General features: G+C 41.0%; 1 protein-coding gene across 3 annotated transcripts in view; it reads left to right on the forward strand.

Annotated features, from left to right (window-relative positions):
• The window catches only part of smtnb (smoothelin b), a 341,529-nt gene that overhangs the window by 274,624 nt on the left and 44,780 nt on the right, over positions 1–22,125 (forward strand). For all 3 annotated transcript variants that reach the window (XM_080208169.1, XM_080208168.1, XM_080208170.1), the window contains 3 exons: positions 10,972–11,142; positions 15,472–15,547; positions 21,066–21,239. In XM_080208169.1, the coding sequence (XP_080064295.1) occupies positions 10,972–11,142; positions 15,472–15,547; positions 21,066–21,239 (421 nt within the window). The remainder of the gene's footprint in view (positions 1–10,971; positions 11,143–15,471; positions 15,548–21,065; positions 21,240–22,125) is intronic.

Consider the following 22,125-nt stretch of genomic DNA (forward strand, 5'->3'; position numbering starts at 1 on the left):
CCTGTCACAGTAAACATTAGTACACAAATATTTTGCAGCAACGTTTCTGTGGAGTGACAAGAAGAGAAACTGCAAGTTGGTTTTTGTCTCACCTAAATCCAGCAATGGAGACCAATTGTGACATTCTCACCATGGAAAGGCAGTGATCATCTAATTCAGGACATACTGGAGATCAAACCTGTTACCTTTCTAGTATATGGTTTATTGTTGCTCCCTTTCTCAGCCTTTATTGTATGGTTAGAATTTGTAGAGGATCATATTGATCACTTTGGATGTTTTCTACACGTTAGTGTGTATATTCTTGTCTTGTGAATTGCAGTTGTTAATTTTCTATGACTTAGACTTTTTAGCTTTAGGCTTTTCAGAGAAGTAAAGATCTACTGGAAAAAGTTTGGCACGTTTTAAGCACAGAAAATGGTTTTCAATGACTTAATTTACAAATTTGTGATAGAAATTTTGTTAAATTTTATTGTTTTTATTTTATAACAAATATTTTTTCCTTAGCATTTCAGATTGAAGTTGATGGTGAAAATTGTTTCCTAAAAATATTTTGAGCAATTTGATTAGTTTGCCTTTTGATCAATAGCAATTATTTGGTAACTCTTAAATTTTTAATTCATTATTTTATCGGCTTCATTTTTGTTCATCATCTTTCTGGCTTGCTGACATATAAGTTCAGTCTTCATTGTTTTGTGAATATGAAACCCAAATTAATTGGGTGCAAATATGACATAGGTTTCTTTAAGTGTGATGAATAAATTGGATCCTAGAGATACTGCAGCTGATTTTTATTTCCATTGCTTTTCAGAAATAGTTGCAGAAACAGCATAAAGGAGGATAAAATGGAACTAAAGAGTTTAGGGCTTTGACTGCTTTATAGTTATCCAGTAGTCTGTTCCCTCAGAAACTTCTGGTTTGCAGGAGCTGGCACAGATGATACAAGAGTTTTTCTTTTGTGCACTGCCACAACTGTATTACCCAGATGCCCTGCTGAAATAAGCAGGTGCATGATGCAGCAGAAAGGCCCAAGCATCCACTACATCTGGTACTCATGGCCTTGTGTTGAAGAGCCAACTACTGATCCAACATAGAGGTTGATGCTGACAACTTGCAACTATCTATCAACGTCACTTACTTCTTATGTTGGGGGTACACTTAGACCATGCAATTCAGAAAAAAAAACATGCACACAGTATGTTTTAACAAAGGATAAATACCTGGATAAAGTACTTTGCTCTTTCATTCCATTGTGCAGTTATGTTCAAGTAAAATTAACTTTACCACTGCATAATATGGGCATTGGTAGATTTATGTTGCCGTGGAAGAGTCAGCTCCTTGGAGAAAAAAGAAGTGGAATGAGATAAACAGTAAAATCTCTGTTATCTTGCACTATACCAACCTGCGTATTCTACTAACGGAAATTCTGGGCTTAGACTGCTTTTTGATTGGAATGTGTAATATTTAGAGGTCTGTCCTCACTCCAGCCTCAGCTTCCATAGCACCATCTCCCCTCAGCGTCATTCACTCCGTTTGTGTGCTCCTGCTCCTCTTGAAACGTCAGTGTCAACATGATCATGCTGATCATTCATTATCTTGCACAAATAACTTATTTTTAATAATTTTCATCAGTATCTCCTCTTGCTTCATAGTGCTGAATACTATACTTCCAAATCAGATGTTTTGATTTTGCTGCCAGTGTGGGTGAAAGCAATATCATGAGCAAAATTCTCTTTTATGAAAACTGATTGCTGAGTACACTGAGTCAGCATGTAATGTATCTTTTTAGATGACAATAGGCACTGCATCTGCTACTGAGGGTGAAATGCACTTTGTCCTACTCATGGCATGTATTCATTTTCTCTTTTCTGCGTCGTGGAATTCTTCCTGTTGTGTGTGGATTATTTTGTTTGCAAAGCAGGAAACCATTCTTAACAACTTCTATTTGCTGATAACTGAATCAGTACATCTGTTGCACATTACACAATAGTGGTTGGGCATTCACTGAAATAGTCAAAGTGGCAGCTGTTGGAAGTGAATTCTAACTTCTTTCAATTTGATAGAATTTTAGCCAGTGACCATTTAGTTGATTATATATAAAGAAGATTGTCCATTTCAGGAGCAGAGAGGAACTCATTAGTCATTAGGAAGTCTATATAAGCAGAATGAGTTTTATATTCTGTTTATTTTCACTTAACCATAAGTTTTAAGGTTTTACTTTTATAAAGTTTTTGTTTTGATTTGTATCATTACAAGTAGGGAGGGTCTTGTTAGTATTTCATTGTCACTTTGTAGCTCAGTCCAAGTGTAGCTGGCATCTTGAATGAATTAAGGAATATATCTTGTATATGGTTCATTTTCAGAACATTTTAACTTTAAGGGCCAGCATGGTCCTTACACCCTGGGCTAAAAGGTTGGCGGAGGAGCCCACCTATAATCCTGATGGCTGCACCACAGGAATTTAATGTTGCAAGCGGCGCTAATTGCTTTCCACCCCCTTCTCAGAAGAAAGTCCCATCTGAGAGGGTTGCTGGCCAATCTTATAACAGCACCAGTTGGGAGCAGTGATCCTAACTGGGAATACAGGCAGTTCACGCTAAGGAGTCTAAGTAAATCTGGGATTGGGGCCTCGGTGAGGCGTGTTGGGATGGCTGAGGGCTGGGTTCAAGAGGTCCAAGGGAAAGTTAAGGGGTTAACCTTGCACATTGTGCCTCCTGTGGGCCCAGAGGACCTGCAAAGTAGGGGAGGCACAATGGCACAGTGTTTAGCGCTGCTGCCTCATGGTGCCAGAAACCTGGGTTCGATTCCCAGCTTGGGTCACTGTCCATATGGAGTTTGCACATTCTCACTGTGCCTGCATGGGGCTTCCTCCAAGTGCTCCAGTTTCCTCCCACAGTCCAAAGGTGTGTGGGTTAGGTGAATTGACCATGCTAAATTGCCTCTTAGTGTCAGGGGGACTAGCTAGGGTAAATGCATGGGGTTATGGGAATAGGACCAGGGTATGATTGCGGTCGGTGCAGACTCGATAGGCCAAATGGCCGCCTCCTGCACTGTAGGACTCTATGATTCTTTGCCTTTTCCCTGTGTATCTAAAGCTTCCGGACTTTGCACATGGCATAGGCCTATTCCTATCTTGAATAAAATTGCAGCAGGAGTAGGATGAGGTCCTTAAAGCATTAGGTTGAGTGAGCTGCCCAATGTTTCCTCCTGCCCTCCCCTGACAGTAAAATGTCCAACAGATTAGAGTTGGGGAAGGTAGGCAACAGGAAGGCTGTCTGTTAAATATGTGTCACCCCATCTTCAAATCCACTAGCAGGAGAGCATACAATGCAGCTTTGTGTAATTGAAGTCCATGTTCAATCTGAGTTAGTGCAAGACAATTGGCTGTGTATTTCATGCTGTCCTGAATATATTGTTCTTATTCTGCCTTTCTAGTGATCTCTTCCAGCTATTGATTGCATGTGTACAGAAGAATGCTTCCTAAACTTGTCTTTTAGAAGTTAATGGCCTAGATTTAACTGTAATGTTTTATGGTTGTTGGAAGGTTAGGTGATCCTGGTTGTAGTGTTAATATATGTCAATTGCCAGTCTCTTCCACCTTTTCTGATTTGTTCATATGGTGTGTCCTGATGTCATTTTAAGTTCTGTATGATAGATTAAAAACAAGGATCAAATAGTTCTGCAACATCTGTGAGAGTTGCTTCTAGCTGAGCCACAGCAACTCACAGATTTTGCCCAGAACAATTAGAAATAAAACTTTGGACACTTTTAAACCAAAAATAAAACTCATTGCCATTGATGTTTTATGTAATAATTTGGTTAAAACTCATAGCCATTGTGTATGTTAAAAGTATCAAGGTTCAAAATGAAATGAATACACGATGATATCAACAAGTTCCATCCCACCATTAGAGTCACCATGGACTACTGTCCAGAATTGGTTGCATTCTTGGACACACGCATCTCCGTCAGGCACTGTCACCTCAACACCTCACTCTATTGCAAGCCCACAGATGAAACACACCACAGTGAAAAAACTGCAAACGGTGACCATGACACCACAGAACACTGCCACGGTAACGTCTGCAAGTTGTGCCAGATCATCGAGATGGATACTACCATCACACATGAGAACATCACCCACCAGTACACAGTACATACTCATGCAACTCTGCTGCAGAAAAAGATCTCCCAAGGATACATCGGCAAGACCATGCAGAGTGAGATCCAGAAGCCTTGCCATCCTCTAGCGCTGACACTCGTGGATTCCCACCTGTGCCTGCACCATGCAGTCGAAGACATGCATCATGGGCGGTTATCTCCTGCCATGTAGAATGCACGTCTTGCACAAAGGGCTCCACGGAGGTTACCAACGTCTCTGTGCTGTCTTCAATGCACTGCAGTGATGGAACCATCTACATGGATAAAAGGCATTGAGGCTCTTCCAGTCGGCCTTGCACTTGAAGGAGGGCTGTTGTCATCCTTTCTTAATACTTGCATTTTTGCCTTTGCAGCTCCAGCAGCTGTGGGATGACCAGGTCCAGGGGCATATCATTGGCAGGGTCTCAGTGGACTTCTGGGCTCTGGCATCCCTCTGAGTGTCAGTTTCCCTGGGACTCACTGCCTCCGTCTGCTGTTGATCTTCAGCTGTGAGTGACGCAGAAGCGATCCTACTTATTGGACCCCCAGAGCTGTGAGTATCTGCGCTGGTTCTGGGTACAGGTGACAGCTGTGGCGTCTTTGGCAGTGGAGTAGGAGAAATCCCCCTCTGAATGGCTGGAGCCTAATGGGTCCAGAAGGCATGAGGACGGTGCAACCAGATCCACTGGCCAGCCTGCAAGAGAAGGGACATGGCATCAGTACATTACAGGGGATATGGAGGGAACAGTGATTACTCACTTGAGACTTGAGGAATGATAGCATATGTGTAGAGGATCCTCATGTTTCTCTGCTGCCTTCACTTGATCAGCAGCGCAGGCGTGCTCTTCCTCCTCTCCGGCTCTAGGTTGAGGGCTTGTTTCTCAAAACATGAGGGTTCTCAGCTCGGACTACAGCTTGCTGCATCCATTGATGCCTGTTATAGTTGAGTTTGTCTTGCAATGACACAGATAGGGCAAATGTAGGTGGGAGTATTGACTTTCATCTTCCAACACTGTTGCCCCATCCACTTCTGGAGTGCACTTGCACTCACAAGGGCTACCACTGCATCCCAGGTGAAGGTGGGACCCTGCTGGAAGACTGTTCCTTGGAGGGGGGTAGATTGTGTCCTGTCTCTGCTCCACACTGTTAGCACGAGTGGGCGAAACGACCACTACGGACTCAGGGTGAAGTTCAATAATGGCATAGCTTTATTTTCTTTTACGTCGATGGAGAAGCGCGGTCAGGACATACAATCGGACTGTCCCGAAAGCGCTCTGTCCATCCCTCACAGCAGGCTATAGTTATACCTGAACTTCGGTGCAGTATGCGATTCAAATGCTAATACTTTATTTACAGTATTCGACCTTAGCCATCCCGTCTCGATGTTTTCAAGTGTTGAGGAAATTGGTTATTAATAGTCTAGAATCTCTGGGGTTTGAACCATAGGTGTGTCATTGATCTCAAAAGAGGTTTCGAGGGGCCAGGAATGTTTCCTTAACTATGCTAATTTTAGGTGTCTCCATGGGTTGTTTGACTGTTTTAGAAGTGCAGATTTGGATGGGGCGGAGATTTAGTTCCTGTAGGTGCCATCCTGTCCAGCTTCCCTTATGTGCTAGCCCTCATTTGCATTCTAAAAGCATGCTGTTGCCTGCTGATTGGTGTCTGTTACTTTGTGATTTTTAGTGGAGAGGCTCTGAGTGTAACTTTAATCTGCTTCCATTTTGTGTGCCCAATTTCATAAAATTTGTTGTCCGATAACACCATCAGCATCCTTGTGAGGGCTTCCTCTGAAAAGCACAGTGCTGCCTTCTCATCGGCCATGTCCTGCAGTCATTGTGAAACAATTGCTAGGGAGTCATTTATATGCAGCTCTCCAATGCTTGCAGCAGTTAAGTCATTGCGGGGTGGGTGAATCAGAGGGAACAAGCCGCTGGAGCAGCATGACATTCATGGGCATAAAAATTATTGTTAATGAGGCATTAGATTTGGCCTGAAAAATACGTTGGCGCTGTCAACGGAAAACACTCAATTTTTCACGCTGGAACCAACGCTCTGCCATTTTATGTTAAGATTTCACCCAATGGCTACCTGCTGTCATTATCTGGACAATATCTGTTCTGAGGGCCTCCTGGTTCCCTGTGCATAGATGATCCCTGTCTTCCTGATAAATAAAAGTAGAGTCGAATGTATTTGAAGAGCAGTAAAATATTCTCACCTGTTTAAGAGCTTGTTATCTATATTGGAATGCCACCTGGGAAAAAAGAAGCAGTTACCTAAGAACCCAGGCTTTTCTGGGATTCAGTTGATAGATTTTGATGAAATTTAGAAAGCAGTAGATTCAGTCAGCTCAACTTGACTTTGAGTTAGAGACGAATTGGAAGCCTCTAAACCAAAGAAGGTACAGTCCTTTGCCATTTCAGTCTGGTGCCTGACAAGAAACTGATTCAGATTTGAGAAGGATTGGGATTGTGAGACTGACTGGTTTTACTGTAGCTGAGTTCAAATGAATGCATTTGGTGAAAAGGTAATTGCAAGATTATGTGGAAAATAAACAAATTAAGATTAGACACTGGAGATACCAGTTTTCATGGATGATTAAGGTACGTAATATTAGAACATAAGAACATAAGAAATAGGAGCAGGAGTAGGCCATCTAGCCGCTCGAGCCTGCCCCGCCATTCAATAAGATCATGGCTGATCTGTCGTGTCTCAGTTCCACATTCCCGCCCTCTCCCCATAACCCTTAATCCCCTTGCCTATCAAAAACCTATCAACCCGCGTCTTAAATATATTTAGCGAGGCAGCCTCCACCACTTCAACGGGCAGAGAATTCCAGAGATTCGCCACCCTTTGAGTGAAGAAGTTCCTCCTCAACTCTGTTCTAAACCGCCCCCCCTTTATCTTGAGGCTGTGCCCTCTAGTCCTACTGTCCTTTCTGAGTGGGAAGAGCCTCTCCACCTCTATCCTATCCATCCCATTCATCATCTTATATGTCTCAATGAGATCTCCCCTCATTCTTCTAAACTCTAACGAGTACAAGCCTAGTTTATTCAGCCTCTCCTCATAGTTCAACCCCCTCAACTCTGGTATCAGCCTAGTAAACCTCCTCTGCACTTCCTCCAAGGCCAAAATATCCTTGCGTAAGTGCAGTGACCAAAACTGCACACAGTACTCCAGCTGCTGCCTCACCAGCGCCCTGTATAGTTGCAGCAAGACCTCCCTACTTTTATATTCAATTCCCCTCGCTATGAAGGCCAGCATCCCATTTGCCTTCCTGACCACCTGCTGCACCTGTAAGCTGGGTTTTTGCGACTCATGCACAAGGACCCCAAGGTCCCTCTGCACCGTTGCATGCTGCAGTTTTTCGCCATGTAAGTAATAGTCCTTCCTACCATTATTCCTACCAAAGTGGACAACCTCACATTTGCCATCATTAAATTCCATTTGCCAGTTCCTGGCCCATTCGCCCAGCCTATCTAGATCCTTCTGCAGACTCTCCACACCCTCCGCACAATTTGTCGTTCCACCAATCTTGGTGTCATCAGCAAATTTCGACACCATACACTCGGTTCCCTCCTCCAGATCATCTATATAAATGGTGAATAGCTGAGGCCCCAGCACCGACCCCTGGGGCACTCCACTAGTCACCAACCGCCAATCCGAATAGCACCCATTGACCCCCACTCTCTGCCTCCTAATTGACAGCCAATCCCTTATCCACGCTAACACCCTACCCCCAACTCCATGCCCCCTGACCTTCTGTAATAACCTCTTGTGAGGCACTTTGTCAAATGCCTTCTGAAAATCAAAAAACACCACATCCACCTGCTCTCCTCTATCCACCGCCCTGAACACGTCCTCACGGAACTCCAATAAATTGGTCAGACACGACTTCCCCTTAACGAAACTGTGCTGCATCTGCTCTATCAAACAATTCTCCTCAAGATGCCTCGCTATTTTCTCCTTGATGACGGATCCTAACATTTTACCTACAACAGACGTTAAACTAACCGGCCTATAATTCCCTGCCTTTTGCCTGCCACGCTTCTTAAACAACGGCGTAACGTTAGCCGTTTTCCAATCTTCCGGCACTTCCCTGGAATCCACTCCTTTTGGGTTCAATAATGTGAAATTCACCTTTTAGATTTTCACTGTAAATTGGTAGTCATTTTATTTTAATCAAAGCATTATTCAATTCTGTTTTGTAACTAAACTTGGATACTCGGTTGTTATTTCAGTCCATAGGTAAAGTGTTCCACAATCCAAACTGAAAGAACAAACTATATAATTGACCAGTATTTATGGAATTTCTGTACACATCAAAGTGAAGAAATCTAAAAGCATCTATTTTTGCTAAATGTGTATGTTATATCAATCTAATATAGGCTTGTAAAGTATGTCTGTTATGTTCTGACCGGATATGGACAATGTTGGTAATAACAAGTATGTAAGAGTATAGGCAGTGTGATTTTGTAAACCATCACTTTTTCTTCTAAATCAAGTACATTTAAGCATTGGTGTTTTTTCAACTCTTATTCTCATGAGTTTACTTCTACCTGCTATCTATTCTCAAGGGAATGATTTTTCCTCTGGTAAAGTCTTACAAGCAATGAGTGTTTCTGGAATGTTCTGCAAATGGTTTTCTTCATGTTCATGCCAAGACTGTGAATGTCAGCAAGATATTTTTTTCACAGCGCTCCATTGTTCTGCTTAATCTTCTCATCTGAGTCCACATGCAACTATTTCCAATGGAGTTTGTTGCATGGTAATCTTTGAGTAAAGGGCCCAGCTTTCTAGCTTTTCCTAATCTAGGGATACAAAAACCATATGTGGTGTCCCTAGCATAGCTTACACAAAACTCAGCTAATTTAGCAAAGACGCATTTACACATTATGGTAAATGTAGCATAAGATTTATTTTAGAAAATGGTAGAGGATAAGGTGACTTGTCTGTAAGGAGTTTCATTTAATAACCTTACCATGATTATTGCTGTGATTTGAGGAGAAATCTTTAATTTACTTATTCACCCTACTAATTCTAAGTGTTTGCAACAAACTGAATAAAATTATAATTAACAAAACATTCTTATACTGCAAGTTATGTTTGATTTTATAGTTAGTTTGATGTGCAAAGACTGAATAGTTTGAAGTTTGCAATATGCTTTGGGAATAGGTTAGAATTTCACTATAGATTAACAAATCAACATAAATAAATGACAAAAATCAAGTATCAATTGACTTTCACGTTTTGTCATAAAGTGAAACAATGATTTATAACTTTGACACCATGATAATATGACTTTCAAAATCATGATGGGTTATTGCACAATAATTATTATCTTGTGAAGCTTATCGTGGGTTAGTACTGGTAGAAGTTGACAGCCAGTGCACGCCTTGAGGTTATTATATGGCAACACTTCCACTGAAGGATTGGCAATTTTGATGAAACTGCTGCAAGCATATCTGGTGTAATTACTGATAAATAATGCTGGTAATATGAATTAGTAAGTTATTTTTGGTGCCAGTGTTGACACAGATGTGATGTAGAGCAAAGTAGCTGCCTGCATTGCTACAATGAATTAAGCCAAAAAAAGTTCCAGTTTATCATAGACAATGCCTTGTTTCTTTGTTGTCTATTTTAATACTGGCAGCAAGGCCGACAAACATTGCTAAAGGGTCATGCTGATATTTAAGTGTGTGGATTGGCACAGACTCAGAAGATGCTTTTTGTGGTACTGCCTGTATTACATATTAAATCCTTAAAAGAAGTATTGTCCTAATGTTTTGATTAAAAAATTAGGTCAATGATAAAATAAAAGATAAAAATCAAGTGTTCTATAACCACTGCAAATGACCATTTGAGTTTGCTTTATCCAGTTCGATGTTCATTGAGCACACGTGCCATTTAAAAATAATACTTTACATTTGTGCTGAGATCAATAAATGTATGTTCCCCATCATTTCAGCTGAGCATTGTAACTATATATTTATAGAATGAAACCCACACTATTGGAAATGATGTTCTGAGTTGGGATAATTATGGAAATTAAGAGAAAATATAAATTTTAAATTTATCTTGAAGTCCTCAGAAGCCATGGTAGTTTCACACAGTCCTTAATTTTGACTTGGTGAGAGTTTGTCCAGGTAGGCTTAACCACTTATATTAAACTATTTGCTTTGGTCAATATGAGATGGTTTGAGCAGGAACTTTCTGTGAGTTATGATATACAAGCCACCATAAGTTTGAATCCAATTCATCCATCAACTATTTTTTCTGAAGTATTAATCCACTTAAAGTAAAAAGGTTTAAGTCTTTGTTGAAATAACAGTGAGGGATTTTAATGGAAATGCATTAAGCATTAATATAACATCATTTGTAGTGCAGTGATTTCCAGGTTTTACGGTTTCATTTAATAACCTTACCATGATTATTGCTGTGATTTGAGGAGAAATCTTTAATTTACTTATTCACCCTACTAACTAACTCCTAAGTGTTTGCAACAAACTGAATAAAATTATAATTAACAAAACATTCTTATACTGCTAGTTATGTTTGGTTTTATAGTTAGTTTGATGTGCAAATACTGAATAGTTTGAAGTTTGCAATATGCTTTGGGAATAGGTTAGAATTTCACTATAGATTAACAAATCAACATAAATAAATGACAAAAACCATGCTTATTATAATTCTTTGTCAAAGGTTGGTTTTCCCAGGAGCTGATGATGGAGCTCTCTGCTTCAGGCCATTTTTTTATTCAGGCTATCGAATTTGAAATGCATCAATATTTGCACCAGACAAATGAAGTAAAAGAAACCTGGTTATTTGTCTTTGCAGATGGACACTGAGCCAGTGATGACTGAAGCAGCCCAATCACTACAGCAGTTTGAGGTTATTTTACCCAATGGTATGGAGGAGAAAGAGAAGGAGAATGCGAAAGAGGGAAAAAGCAAACCCAGTTTGGAGGATTTGAGTGCTATTGAAGACGAAGAGGTCCTGGACAAAATGGTATGTGTCCATTATAGAAAATATGGGCAGAATTTTACATTTCCCACTAGCAAGTTTGCCTCACCAAATTCTTTAGGTGGCTTTCCTGCTGCCCTCCACTTTGTAGGAGTAATTTACAGACCCTCGAGCAATCTTTTCAAAGTGGGGCATAATATAAACTAAGAAATAATGAGGACTTGTAAGGAGGGCCCATCAGTTATCATGGGTGATTTTAATATGCACATTGACTGAATTAATCAAATTGGTTAAGATAACCTCGAGGGAGATTTCATATAGTGTATGAGGGATTGTTTTTTTAGAGTGATACATTATGGAACCAACCAGGGAACAGGCATTTTAGATTTAGTGTTATATACTGAAGAAGGATTGATAAATAATCTTGTTGTCAAAGATCCTCTTGGAAAGAGTGATCACAGCATGCTAGAATTTCAGATTCAGATTGAGGAAGAGAAGACAGAGTGCTGTTCTAGAGCTTTAGTGTTGGGCAGAGGTAATTATACAGGCCTGAGGAAAGAGTTGACCCAAGTATACTGGGCACAAATAATTGAGGGCAGAGCAGTTGAGGAACAAGGGCAGGTGTTCAGGGAGACATTAAAGTATGTTATTGAGAGGAAGAGGAATTGTAAAAGGAAGAAAAACATTCTGTGGCTAGACAAGGAAGTCAAAGAGGACATAAAGGCAAAAACTAGGGCATACCAAACTGCAAAAGCTAGCAGCAAGCTGGAGGATTGAGAGAACTTTAAAGTTTAGCAAAAGGCTACTAAAAATAGAATCAAAAGAGCTAAGATGTACTGTGAAAGGAAACTAGTAGAAAACATCAACACAGATACCAAAAGCTCCTTCACTTATATAAAGAGGAAGAGAATAGCTAAGGTAAATGTTGGTCCTTTAGAGGATGATACTGGTGAGGTATTAATGGAAAACACAGAAATGTCAGACACTAAACCAATATTTTGCCTCTGTTTTCACAGTAGAGAATAATGAAGATTTTCCAAAAACTGTAGTTAATGCAGAGCAAATTGGTGCAATAACCTTCACTAGGGAGAGGATATTGAATAAACTAATGGAATTAAATTCAGATGAGTCTCCAGGACCTAATGATCTGTACCTTAGGGTATTAAAGGAGGTGGCAGCAGAGATTAGTTGTGATATTTCAAAATTCCTTAGATTCTGGTAATGTCCTGGTGGATTAGAAACGCGCTAATGTGGCATCCCCCATTCAAAAAGAGAGAGAGACAAAAAGTAGCAAACTACATGCCAGTTAATTCGACCTCTGTGGTAGGGAAAAGACTGATCCAGAAGGTGAGATCGCAAGGGGTTGTAGAGTACTAGATTGGATTAAAGATTGGCTGGCTGACTGACAAAAAGCAGAGGGTCGGGATAAATGGGTCCTTCTTTGGTTGGCAAAATGTAACTGGTTGGGTGCCGCAGGGGTCAGTCCTTGGACCTCAACTGTTTACAATCTGTACAAATGATCAGCAAGTAGGGACAGAGCGTGACATATAGCAAAATTTGTGGATGATACTGACATAGGTGGGCAAGCAGGCAGTGAAGAGGATATAAAGATTCTACAGACAGATATAGATAGGCTAGGAGAATGGGCCAAAATTTGGCAGATAGAATTTAATGTGGATAAATGTGAGGTTCTCCATTTTGGCAGAAAAAATAGGCAAATTATTAACTAAATGGAAAGCAGATTCAAAATGAGTCTGGGCAGAGGGATCTGCCTGTCTATGCCTATGAATCATAGAAAGTCAGTATGCAGGTGCAGCATGTAATCAAAAAGGCATTTATTGCAGAAAGACTGGAGTGTAAAAGTAGTTGTAATTGGATAGGGTATTGGTGAGACCACATCTGGAATATTGTGTCCAATTTTGGTCTCTTTGTTTAGATTCATAGAATCCTACAGTGCAGAAGGAGACATTCAGCCCATCGAGTCTGCACCAACCACAATCCCATCCAGGCTCTATCCCCATAACCCCACATATTGACCCAAGCTAGTCTTCCTGACTTTATAGGGCAATTTAGCATGGCCAAATCCACCTAACTCACACATCTTTGGAGTGTGGGAAGAAACCAGAGCGTCCAGAGGGAACCCACACAGACACTGAGAGAATGTGCAAACTCCACACAGACAGTAACCCAAGCCAGGAATCGAACCCGAGTCCCTGGCACTGTGAGGCAACAGTGATTACCACTGTGCCATTGTGACACCATTAAGCTTGATTAATGTTTCTGCGTGGTTTCAAATTGGGGACATTTCACATGTTGGATGAATGTGATAACCACTACACTATAGAAACAACTAACTAACATCCTTTGAGAAAGGATTGGAGGCATTGGAGGCATTTCAGAGGTGGTTCACCAGATTGATTCCAGGGATGAACAGGTTGACCTATGAGGAAAGATTAAACAGTTTGGGCTTGTACTTGCTGGAGTTTAAGATCGGCTCAACTTGTGGGCCGAAGGGCCTGTTTGTGTTGTAGTTTTTCTATGATTCTATTTACTTTAGAAAAGTTTTGTTGTACATTTAAAAACTGGCGAGTGATGATTTTAGGGGAAAATTAGTTGCTTTGTGTTTTTTAAGTATATGACTGTTTGGAATTATATCGCACAGGAAAAAGTCCAGAGTTCTTTTACTGGAATGTTACACGCCATTGTGAAGTTATTGTTTGATCTATTGATTATTTATATTCTTTTCATTGAAGTTATCAAAAGTTTTTTTTAATCATTTAGCTACATCAGATGAAAACACTTGATCTTATTTGCTCCTAAATACGCAGTTGTACCCCACATTGTACAAAACATTTAGAACTTTGGATATATGGCACTTAGAGTAAGATCAGGAGAAAATAAAATTCTAATCCAGTGGGGGTTTTATTCACTTAGTTACTAAATGGCACTGCCAGTCTTTAACGAGTTGTAAAACAGTTGGGGTGCGATCTTACTGGCTCGCTGCGTTAATCGATCAGCATTGTTCGCCGGGCTAAATATATGATTTGTACTGGGCATGAATCTGTTTGGTATCTTCCCGGCCCTGTTTTGCCGACAAGAATGGCTTTGCACCCAGAAAGGAATGACTTAATTTCAGCACTATTAGCGAGCCTGGGACAGCGACTTCCACCCTTCCAGAAGCTTCTCACCCTTGCCAGCAAGATGTCATGCTGGCAAGAATCACTACTTCTCTGGACACCATCTCCACGCAATAGGTGTGTCTGGGACAGTGCCAAGGAAGTGTGGTCTAAGTGGGGATGGAGCCAGTGGGAGTGGGGCTATGATGGGGGCTATGATGGGGGCTAATGCAAGGAGGAAGCTCTGCAGGGAGGAGTTGTATAAGGGAGAATCCTTGCAAGTGGGGTGGTCGGGGAGGGAGGAGCTCTGTATGGGAGTGGTCTGCAAGGAGGAGGTCCATTGGCAAAGGTTGAACTCTGAAAGAGGTGTGGTTGGCAAGTGGGGTATTGGCAAGGGGAGGAGGATTTCAAGAGTGGGGTACGGAGTGCAGGGGTGGACCAAGGAGGGGGTCATGATGGAGGTGGGGGGCATGTTGGGGGTCCGCTGATTTCACCGGCACACGTAGACTTCCCCCACCCCGATGCATAGCTCCCAGCTGTCAGAAAAAACTGATGGAGTGTTGAAAGATTGTAGTGCTGAGCTAGCCCAAAAGACCAGCATGGAGGACTCCCATTTTAGAATTTTTAGGAAAAATTCCACCCCTGATATCAGAATGCTTGGTGAACAAGGGAAACTCCAGGTTAAATTTCTCTGTATGAGCTTTTGCGAACCACAAAGTGTCAATCACAGTTTTCTAACTTGTTTTGCACCTTTATTCTTTTAGTCCTGCAAATTTTATCTTTTCTGCTTCTGAAGATGTTGATGTATTATTTGGAAATGGTTTCATGGATGCTGATCTAATACCTCACCCCAATATCCATTCTTCCCATGTTAGCTTATTTAGTGGATATCAACAAATCTTTTGACTGCAGTGAGCATTGACGTCAACACTTGTTGTTTGAATACTGGGTATCCATATGTACACATTTCCAGAGGGTTTGTCAAACAGTGATGACAAGAGTGGTAATCATGACCAATTGTCTTTCTCTTTAGCCCATTTTCACAGAAGTCACTTGTAGAACCAGTACTGCCAGCTGGTTGAAATCAACTAACTCAGCACGGGTTGGGATTTTCCTGGTTGATGTAGTACATCAATTTACTGCCTTAATTAATTAAGGTATTAATATAGTCTGATGTTGTAGTTTTAGGAGAACAAAAGATCTATTTACAAAAAGATTACTATGTTAAAATACTGCTCTTCTCATCTATATTCTGAAGCTTGATGTAACAACAGATTTTGAAAAAAGGAAGATGATTCGAGCTGCAATGAGGGAGCTCCGGAAAAAGAAAAGAGGTAGGTGGGTTACACCAGATGACAGGACAGCAGAACACAAATGATTTGGTATTATTCTTGTGACCTTGCAAATGTGGAATTTTTGATCTTGGTGATGCCACTGTGGGGAGAACCCAAATGTAAGCAATGTACATTGAAGGATAGTGTAAGACACTATTGAGATCTAAATTTCTACTCCCTGATGGACAGGGCAGAAGTCTCATTTGTAAATAAGCAGAATCATAACTGGAATGTGCCTGTGAATTCATTTCTCAGTGGATATTAACAGTGTTCTCCTTGTGAAGCCCATTTTTTAGTGCAGGTCCCTTTTAAGTTTTTTCTGCAGACATCATTATGCATGAATATCATTCATCCCAGAATAAGACTAGCGCAGTATTTGTCAGGCTGCTGCGTGGCCATGCACTCTCATAGCTTAGTGTGAACATTGGATATTAATCCACAGCACATATATTTTCACAGTTGATAAGGCAGTAGATGGCAGTAACATTCCCTCATACTCAAAGTTGTAATCTTGTTTTAAATAGATTTGGTCATGTCTGCTTTTGACTATTAAGACCAATATGAAAGAGACAGAATTCCTTGTTTATTAACTAACCAGCCTGAATGCTTCGCCAACTTGTGTTTTTACTGTTCCTTTATCAGCAGATTGATCTATATTCTGATTATCTTACCAGTTGATACCACCCTGCATTGCATACCATGAGGCTGTATAGTCAGCTGTAAGGCGTTCCCAGCTAACAGTTCACATTGCATAGCTTGATCATCCTTGCACTAGTTTTTCTGCCCTTCGTGCATCTGCCTGCCTCGCACCAGCTTACAGTACAGAACATTTTCAGCATTCTCAGATCTTCTATATGGCCAGCAGACCCTAAGTCAGCATAACTGTAATATGACTTCAGTACATAGGATCTTGGTGTGATCAAGGATCACGTTGTTATTAACTTTGGCTGCGATTTTTCGAGAAACTAGCAAAGTCTGAAAGCAGGAGGGGAAATCTGTGTTTAACTTGCCAACAACGGCAATGGCAGCTTTTCTGCCATATCCAGTTTTGAATCACTGGCGGGGTGGCCTCTAATTCGTCTGTCCCACTGAGACTTCTGGCCTTCTCTAATCCCAGAGCCATATTTAAAGGGTGTTCCTGATCAGACCTAGCAAACTCTTAAGAGATCAAAAGTTGTTGGAAAGTCATGACTTCCAAAGGGAGAAAACATGCTGCCAGCAGATTCAGTGACAGCTCTTTTAAGTGCCTGCAGGACACAGTGGAGGCCCACCCTGAAGTCCTGTACACCCTCCTCCACTGGCCAAATAACCTCACTCAAGATGATCAATCCAGTTTGAGAGATAGAACATAGAACATAGAACACTACAGCACAAACAGGCCCTTCGGGCCACAAGTTGCGCCGATCACATCACCTACCAACCTACAGACCTATCTATAACCCTCAATCTCATTAAACCCCATATACTCATCCAGAAGTCTTTTAAAAGACCCCAGCGAGTTCGCCTCCACCACCACTGACGGCAGCCGATTCCATTCACTCACCACCCTCTGAGTGAAAAACTTACCCCTAACATCACTTCTGAACCTCCCTCCCCGCACCTTAAATCTGTGTCCTCTCGTAGCGACCATTTCAACCCGGGGAAATAGCCTCTGAGAGTCCACCCTATCTATTCCTCTCAACATTTTGTAAACTTCTATCAGGTATGGTGGTGAACACCAATGCCATACAAAAGAGGTAAGCTACCAAGTGCAGGAAAAGGATGAATGATCTTATCCATTTCATATTCTCATCACTGTCAACTCTCACACACGCAAACACATCATACATCTACAGGGATCTCTCTCACTGCCAATTCGAGGGACTTCAGCACTAACCCTTTCACACGTACTCTGTGAATCATGGCCTCTTTCCATCCATGGTATCACTCGCTACCCACTCATGTTACACATTCTTCTCATCTGGCATGGCAGGTGTCCTGCTCACTACACCTGTCATCATGCAGGACAAGTTGGCATATAAAAAAGGGAGAAGTCCCAGAGCAGGACTAGAATGCCCGAACTGAAGGTCCTGACTGACTTTGAGAATAAAACCAGCGAGGATGTATACTGTTCCTGTGCTGACGGTGAGTTCCACAGCATTCAACCAAGTGAGGATCCTACACTACAATGTACATCAGACAATTATACTGTGAGCAATGTTTCCTCTTCCACAGTCCCTGTCAAGCACTAATGATCTCTCCTTTCTTTCACAAGCACATCTGGGAAACATCAGAGGTCACCCATTAGTCAGGCCTCTGACTTGAGCCTCAGAGACACCTTGGGAAATGAATCTGATGTCATGCTAATTGAAAACTTGTTATAACACTCACCCACACCTTTCACCTACGCAGACACACACAGCTCAGTGAAACCTGATTTAAGAGTAGCTTCAGGGTCACAATCTAGAGAGAATAGTGTAGTTCTGATCCACAGCAGACAAAGGTAGGGACATGACAAAAACAGAAAATGGTGGAAAATCTCAGCAGGTCTGAAGACACTTCTGACGAAGGATCATCTAGACTCAATGTTGGTCGTATTCTCTCCTCACAGATGCTGTCAGACCTGCTGAGATTTTCCAACACTTTCTGTTTTTGTTTCAGATTCTAGCATCCGCAGTATTTTGCGTTTATATAAAGATAGGGACATCCCAAGGGGCCGCACTCAGAGGACAGCTAGGCACAGGAATCTGCTGAGCCCAAGTCAAATAACGAGTCTTTGGACTTGACTCTACCTCAGTTACTGTCACTGCATACACAAACTTGGGAATATCGGGAAGGAATGTTTGCTGCACTCCTTAGCTTGCAAGGCACAATGGAGAATCTGTATGCCTCTGTCTGAGGTGATCTTGCTGTTCTACCAACATGCCAAGGTCAATACCACTAGGCTGGTAGCTGCCATGCAGACTATGGTCAGGGCATTGGTCTTACATTGCTCTGGGGCTACACTCCATTGTTGGGGTGCTAGCTGGCAGCAATCAGTGCCAATGTGAGAGGGCTGCAGAGCATCTCTAGCTCATGCTAGCTGCCCTTTCTTTTCAAGGAATCAGCTTGGGAGCAGGACCAGCAGCCCAACACCTCACGCTGGTGACTTTGGTAGAGTCCAGCTAATCCCAATCCCCTGTGACCTCCCATCAGCTCTAGCTCCACAAGCCAAGGACAATGCCACTGCCGCACAGCCAGACCACAAAGCAGGTTAGGATCCTCCAGGTCTTGGTCCTCCAGAGATTGCACAGCAATGTAATGCAAGGGATTCTAGGCACATCTCACAGTGACTGTTCCATGCCCATCTCTTGTAAAATGATCCTTTAACTTGCATAGTCAACTAATTGTTCTGCAGCCCCATAAAACTCATTATTTTACAGCCTGCACCCAAGGGCTTTAAAGTTCAGGAAAAATCAGTCGCACTGTCAGGAATGTGTGTTGCTTGAGTGAGCACAATTGCATCAGATGCCAGATTCTGGGGCAGGATTTTCTGGGCATTCTCGCCGGTGGGATTGTTCAGTCCAACTGATGGTGAGCACCTGCTGTGGGTTTCCAAGCACCAGAGAGTGTGAACGACAGAAAACCCCATTGACACTGGCAGGACTAGGAATTCCACTGCCATCCAATGGGGGCCACCTCCACCACCATAAAACACGCCTCCAAGGAAGGCAGAAAATCCTGTCCCAAGCATGTCAGTGGAATTGATGTTGAATGATTTCGGCTGCAAAAGGATGCTGAATCTTGAGCTGCTTTTCTAAATGTGTGGCTGATTTCTTCAATGCTTCCTGCCCTCAGCTCTTCCCCCACCACCACTACCTCATCTCATGATCTTGCGTATTTTCTTCAGTCTGTGTTGCATATTTCCCAGGATATGGGATTGAAATTTGAAGTGATGTGGAACATGATTCCAGCATGTGGCCATAAACATTAAAATTAAGTTCCTGACATTCCATGCCAGGAAACACAGTTCGTCACTGATGGCAGTGGTGGGATTTCACTTGGAAACATGACTAGATCCTTATCGCAAGACTTTCCAATCATGCCTCTAAATATGCCTGCCCAGATTGGGCATGGAAAATCCCTGGACTTCATATGAGGTGCACAATGTGTAGTACAGTGGATCTTGTCAAGCTAATGAACATGATGAGAAGGAAATAATTTGCAATAATGTAATAATCTTTCATGTCTCAAGGATGTTCATGCTGCCAGGATGTTCCTAATCCCCTTGCACTGTCAATTAATTACTTTTATTTCTGCTATTAAAAGTGCTACAAGGTTGTTTATGCCTTTCTGGAAAGATTGGAAGAGCCTATATTTGGCATCTTGTCTGAAATATAGCTTGTGTAACAATGTTGTGCCTTCAGTATCTTTGCGCAAGCGTGATGAGCTGAATGGGCTCCTTTGTTGTTGTTGTATTATTGTATGTTTTTACATACTGAAGTGTCAACTTGGATTATATGCTCATGCCCTGCAATGATGACAACATGTTCAGGACTTATATCCATTTAAAAAGATGATTATTACCTCTGTCCTGTATATTTTCATCTTTGTTCTGAGGTTTGTCCTTTGATACATAAGTCATTTTGTTTTTGCATTAATCATAAAAATTCAATTTTTTGTTATTTGAGAACACTTTGTATCTGTGCATTATTCGTCAATACACAACTCACAATTTGCACCTACTAGTTCACTTGTGTATCACTGGATTAGAAATGGTATGGAACTAGTAATTAGAATAATATTTTATGTATACTTTTCTTTCTTGATATCATGCCATCATAGATGTTCTTTTGGATGGGGAGCTTAAAAGTGACAAAAAAGGTGTGGCTTTACTGTTAGTGCTAGAGGTTTGATCATTTTAATTTAGCCACAGAATTAGACAACCATACTGTACAATTTAGGTAGGAGCTGTAAACCATGGCACTTTGCACATTCTGAAAATAAGAGCTCCTGTATATTCAGAAAATTAAAAAAAAATTAAAAGCCAAGTTGAATATTTGAATAAGATGTTTTAATTCAGATGGATTATCTTTTTTTTCTGATTGAAGTAGAATAGGAAATAACACTGTTATTTGGTAAGGGTCATAATCATAAGGGTAGAATGATTATTCTGGGAGGGACAAATTTAGATTAATACTCAATTTCAACTTTTGAAATGTTTATTTTTGAGGAAAGTACGATATTATGTTACTGAGGTAAAATTTGAGAGTTATTAATAACAATAGAAAAATATGTTGTTTGTATTTGGCGATCTTTATTGTCTTTTTTTAGGTTTGTGCAGCAATGTAACATATTATGGAGAGTAGAGATAAGAAGATCAACCTATTTTTTTCAGTCTTACAACCAAAAATTAGTGCAGTGTGTCAACACTAGCTGTATGGGATAGCTGCATCCATGAATTAATCTTTAGGCTTGTGCCTAAATGTCCAGCTTGCCTTTAGTTATTGGGCATTGTTTTTGCTATGACTCCTTAACAGGGTTTTTAAATTCCCTTCAGATGAGAGAGAGAAAGAGCGTGAAATGAGATTACAGGAGCTGAAACAAAAAACAGAAGAAGAGAAGAAAGCAAAGTCTTTAAATGCTTCTGAAGTGACTGTCTCTAAAATACAAAAATCTGCAGATGGGAAGACACTCACTTCCATCTCAAAGACTGAGAAAATCACCCAGTCAGGTAATGGGGTAAATACTGTATAGTGAAGTTATGGAGGGTAACTATGATCAAAGACTCATTGAAGAATATGTATCTTGGAACACTTAGCTTTGAGCCATTTGTGAAATTTAGCCAAAAGCTACTGGAGTTGCAGCTCATGATGATGCTATTTTACAGAATTTGTGAAGTTTCAACTTTTAAACTGGCAGTCATATATAAGCAATATTAACCAAATCATTGTAGATACTTCTTTATTGAGCTGAAGATGTTATCCCGAGGATATAATAAAGGACAACAACATTGATGCTGGGATTAGATACTTCACCCGTGCAGAGTTTCTGCAAAGTAGGAGTATTAAGGCCCAAGGAGGATCTCACGAGATTTCTAATGTGTTGATAAACTGAATTAATTGTTTATGTGTTCACAAACTCTGCAAAAAATGGTTGTGTGTAGTTACTTACGAGAAGGAAAGCAAAATATTTAGCTTTAATTACTTTACACCTGAGGGTTGAGAATAAACTGACCTTAGTTTATTTAGGATAGTCTGGTTTGAGTCATTGGATGATGGTTGTGGTTTTGGTGTTTCCTAACTTTCTTGGGAAACTTTACATTTAATGATAAGTTAGAGGCGACAGTGCTCCCAATTGCAAACTCCAACAAATTGCATACTTGGAATGTCACTTTTAAATACTAGAATTGAAATCATCTCCATCCGTCCAACATTCCAACCACATTAGAAAGTTAAAATACAACCAAGTTTAAGGTGTAGGAAATAAACAAAGCATTATTGTTATAATGCAAAGCTAGTTGAGTTAAAAGCCTTGAAATTAGTATGAAGCCCTGCAACACCCTGTCAGACTACACCTTAAGTATTGTGCGCAGTTCTGGTCTTTGGAACTTCGGGAAT

The sequence above is a fragment of the Carcharhinus amblyrhynchos genome, chromosome 20, assembly GCF_965287045.1.
Source record: "Carcharhinus amblyrhynchos chromosome 20, sCarAmb.v2.hapA, whole genome shotgun sequence".
Taxonomy (NCBI): Eukaryota; Metazoa; Chordata; class Chondrichthyes; order Carcharhiniformes; family Carcharhinidae; genus Carcharhinus; species Carcharhinus amblyrhynchos.